At 31.8% G+C, this 4,636-nt stretch overlaps 1 protein-coding gene across 1 annotated transcript; it reads right to left on the reverse strand.

Annotated features, from left to right (window-relative positions):
* Positions 1–571: 571 nt before the first annotated feature.
* LOC110705493 (wall-associated receptor kinase 4-like) lies at positions 572–3,820 on the reverse strand. The gene is made up of 2 exons (XM_021883376.1): positions 3,241–3,820; positions 572–1,156 (listed from the first exon to the last, which is right to left on the reverse strand). The coding sequence occupies exons 1-2, from the start codon at positions 3,659–3,661 to the stop codon at positions 597–599; spliced, it is 981 nt and encodes a 326-aa protein (XP_021739068.1). The 5' UTR covers positions 3,662–3,820; the 3' UTR covers positions 572–596.
* Positions 3,821–4,636: the final 816 nt, after the last annotated feature.

Below are 4,636 nucleotides of genomic sequence, written 5' to 3' on the forward strand. Positions count from 1 at the left end.
TATTATATATATTAGAACCCTTAATATTTGAAAAGTTTGCTAATATTGCAATAGTTTGACATTTACAGTACATTTGTCAATACAATTTTGATCTTACTATCTTTAATTATATTACCTACACTCTTTGAACATATCTGCATTTTGCCTTATTTCCAATGATAACATTAGTTTTTTTTTTAGGGGAAACATTTACATGTCAAAAAAAAATCGAAGTTTTTTTAGTTGATTCATTCTGACTTGGCATAGTTGGCACATTCAATAACGTGCAACTATGGCCCTTAATACTATTGGATGTGTAATGTAAAAATATTACTCCGTACAAACATATATTAAAAATAACTGTCAAGATGACTCTAATGAGATCTAACATAACTGTGTTTATTGTAATGTGTAGATGGGGTAAAGATGGCATATTAGTTTTGGTATGAAAGTCTCAATATTAAATGTTTGGGATTAGTCTTAATGCCACTTTCAATTTATCATTTTTTATTCAATTTTTATAAGGCTGATTAAAGATACTAATGTTTGAAGTGGCGCATTAACAAATGTAAAAGTCAAAATGGTATAATTATCTCTTCTCTAAACAGAAAAAGTACTTAAGATAACATACCTGAGCACCCCGGACTAAGGTAAGGGTTACCCTCATAACCTGGAAGACATTTGCAACGATACCCTCCAATGCCACTATCGTCGGCATTGACACAACTAGTGTTCCCTTTACATTCGTAAGTGTCACGATTACGTCGAGCATTGGCGCACGTAACATTAGATATGGCCCAATCTAGAACCAAAGGAGCGTCATACATTGTTCTGTTGATAAAGTTTGGGTCATCAAGATCTGGAAGCCCGCGAAATTTGAAGCTTTCATGGTCTGCCACAAATGAATATCCACAAGGGTTATAAGACGAAATATTCGTATGATTACTATTATACTCGTGCATTTCATAAGATCTTATTCCGTTGGGTATTGTGGATTGACAACACCCTATGCCATTGCATTCGCCTGCTACGACATCCTTGGCACCGGTGCTGCACTTGGTTCGGCATGATTTGCCTCCATCACCGGAGATTATGAAGAAGGAAGGATCATTGGTTATTGACCCAGACACAGTAAAGTAGTCGTTGCACCCCACAGCGAAGAATTTGTTAGTTGTGCCTATATCCATTGACAAATGTATGTGAGAAATATGTATTCAAAAATCTATCTACCTATGTATACTTATCTATTAAAAAACGTTTCTAAAATCGTTTATTTGCCACATCATTCCCTCCTTAACAAGCATTGTACCATGTCATCTATCACTCAACAAGTATTATGCCACATCATCACTAAACAACACATCATCATCACTTAACAAAGCTTTACTACCATTATTTGATAGATTAATATATAAAAAAAAAACTTATTATGGGTTTGGAACACTAAACCTTAGGAAAATAAAATCAAACTTTTTACCATCTTAGTCAATAATAAATTATGTCATCTTCATAAATAAATACTCCCCCCCCCCTTTTTAAACACTTGCTCAACTTTTTCTTTTCGGACATTTTTTAAATATTTGCTCCATTTTCTTATTTGGAAATCTTTTACAATATTTACTTCATTTTTTCTCGCCTAATGGACCCAACATAAATCATATTTTATTAGTTTCATATTCTTTCTCCTCCAATTCTCTCAACTACTTTTGGTGTTTATAATTTTTATTTTTCTTCCTACCCTCTACCTTCATATTTTATTACTGGAAAATTTGCAAGTTGCAGCCATTTAAAGTTTGTATTTTGCAAATTGCAGCCATTTAAATTTTTTTTTGCAAATTGCAGCCTGATTCAATTTTTTCATTAGTTTACATGTTGAAAAATCTTCAGTTAAGTTTTAGGGGTCATTTTAGGCCTTATGGGCCAGAATTGAGCTCGGAATTAGCAAAAAAAATAACGTAAGTGTCTCATATTTACAGTTTCCCACAAATCGATACATTTTTGTTACGCAAAACGAGATACTTGCGTTATTTTTTTGCTAATTCCGAGCTCAATTCGGGCCCTTAAGGGCTAAAATGACCCCTAAAACCTTAACCAAAGATTTTTCAACTTGAAGACCGATGAAAAAGTTGAATCGGGCTGCAATTTACAATTTATATGAATTTTTGGGCTGCAATTTGCAATTTTTTATTTAAATGGCTGCAATTTGCAAAATACGAACTTTAAATGGCTGCAATTTGCAAATTTTCCTTTATTACTTTATCCAATTTCTTCTAAAACTCCGCGTATGGAAATACGGAGCAAGTATTTAAAAAAGGGGGGAGTGTTGGAACTAAGAGTCTGTTCACATTTACTGAAATAAGCTTAACTAAACTAAACTGATTGGAGCTGAATTGAACTGAACTGAGTGGAGCTGAATTGAAATGAACTGGATATTTTATGAGCGAAGGAAATTAAGAGCTGACCTGAATTAAACTAAACTAAACTAAACTGAAATTAAGTAAATGTGAACAGGTTCTAAAAATGCAAATGTATGAATAAAATGTTATAAACAAAGCTACTGCATTAATTTATGAGCAAATAATAACGTACACCGAAGGCCTTTATATAAATTAAAGTCTAATACTAATAATGCTAATTTTAAGCAAACAACATACTAACTAGTGCCAAAAGTATGGGAAACATGGGTAAGTAGTGGAGTTATATTAGTTATCACTGCATTAGTGCACATAAATAAGGATAATAATAACAATAATAATTGGATTTTTTTTTTTTTTGAAAAACTACATTTTAAACTCAAGATTTAACTACCTTATAAAGTATAAAATGTTGTAATTGACTACCTTCCACCGAAATGACACATTTGACTTTTATTTCCCGACGTTGACCATGTCACGTGAGGGTCACGTGACCCTTTAATGACTTAATCCCCCCCACCCCCACCCCCACCCCCCCCCCCCCGCGCCCCCGCCCTTTTCCACAAATTTTCCCGCTTCACACCAATTCATTAAAAGGTCATATGTCCCTCACGTTACATGGTCAACACCGGAAAATAAAAGTCAAATGTGTTATTCCGGTTGGAGGTAGTCAATTACAACTTTTTATACTTTATAAGGTAGTTAATTACAATATTTTGTTTTTAAAGTAGTTTTTCGCAAAATTCGAAATTTTAAAGATAGTTTTTCAAAAAAAAAAAAAAAATCCTTAATAATTAAATAAAATCTTTATGATTTTTTCTTAGTAAGAAGGTGCCTTGTTTCATACCTGACACACTGTAGGGAGAGGCCTTGGTGAGGAGCACGAAATTAATCATATCGGCAAATCTAGGTGATATAACGTTTGTTGAATTGAAGCAAATGTAACCAATTTGATTTTTAAGACGGATATGAGTTTCAGATATATCGAGGATCTCTATTCCTTTTTTAAGTGTATCTTCGGCTGGTATAAGGAATGCTTTCGGAGGATCGTAAGACGTCATGCAAAAGACGTCGTACCACAAGCCTCTTGAGCAATTGCCTCCCAAGCCAACCCCGAATGGGTAGGGGACGGTAAGGTTGCCGCATTTGCGAGGGCAGCCGGGTTGCGTGATCTTCGGGGCAGTGAACATGGTCATTGGTTCTATCGAGTTTGCTGGGATAATAGAAGAGAGCAGTAAAACTGCAATTGTGAAAGTTATAGCATGCATGGTTCTTTGTTTGGGCTAACTAATGTTGCTTACTAGTTGGAATACTAGAGTTAATTAGCAAAATTGGATTTGTTGATGGGAAATTCTACTGTTTAGTTGACGGAAATATTTTTAATTCGTCTATGGATGAAATTGTGTACATTATTGCGTGCATAACAATTTGTGTAATATTCAAGAAAAATATTTTAAGGGAATATTCTGGATAGTCATTACATATACTAGTATTTTATTAGTACTATCATGTATGAGTAGTTGTCAAGAGTTGAAGATAAATTACACATTGGAAAATGTATTACCAATCCAGCATCCATAAAAAAGGGAAACAAAAAAATGTAGTATGAATTATCAAGTTTTTTTTTCTATGATAGTCATCCTTAAAATAAAAACCATTATATTTTTTATTTATTTATTTTTATATTTTCATAATTAATTGTTGAACTATTTTTTAATATCAGTAATAATAAAAACTGAATTTTGTAAATTAATTCAGAAAGTAAAAAATATTCAAATTTTTAAAAAAGATTAATTAATGAATTTTAAAAATTAGAAAATAATTTATATTTGATTTAAATATTAAAAAATAAATCAAAGTTAGCCAAAAAAAATAGTACAAGGGTAGTCAATATAAGGATAACTACTCTATTAAAAAAATAATAAAAAAAAAGGATGACTACTATAATATCATCCTTTTTTTTTATCATTTATAAACATATTTCGACCAACTGTAATAGACGCTATTATCTAACGTGAACAAAGAAGTTTTAAACTTTTAATGCATTATCTCTTATATTTCTCATAATTAACATGTGACTACTCTATGTATATACAAAGAAGTTTTAATGATTAATTTTGTGTATGGACTAATGTATAAATTATAATATCGCAATTAATTTACAACATATGAAGGGTGTTTTGTTTTCTCATTTATAGAGTTGTACTATTTGCAGTTTTACCTCCATTTGTAAGAAAATTCAT

Source organism: Chenopodium quinoa, unplaced genomic scaffold (assembly GCF_001683475.1).
Source record: "Chenopodium quinoa cultivar QQ74 unplaced genomic scaffold, ASM168347v1, whole genome shotgun sequence".
Lineage (NCBI taxonomy): Eukaryota > Viridiplantae > Streptophyta > Magnoliopsida > Caryophyllales > Amaranthaceae > Chenopodium > Chenopodium quinoa.

Excerpts from the sequence above, each read along its gene's own strand:
- LOC110705493 (XM_021883376.1), bottom strand. The coding sequence starts at position 3,661 with ATGCATGCTATAACTTTCACAATTGCAGTTTTACTGCTCTCTTCTATT. Across the intron at positions 1,157-3,240 it reads CTCTCCCTACAGTGTGTCAG|GCACAACTAACAAATTCTTC; the intron begins GTATGAAACAAG and ends CAATGGATATAG.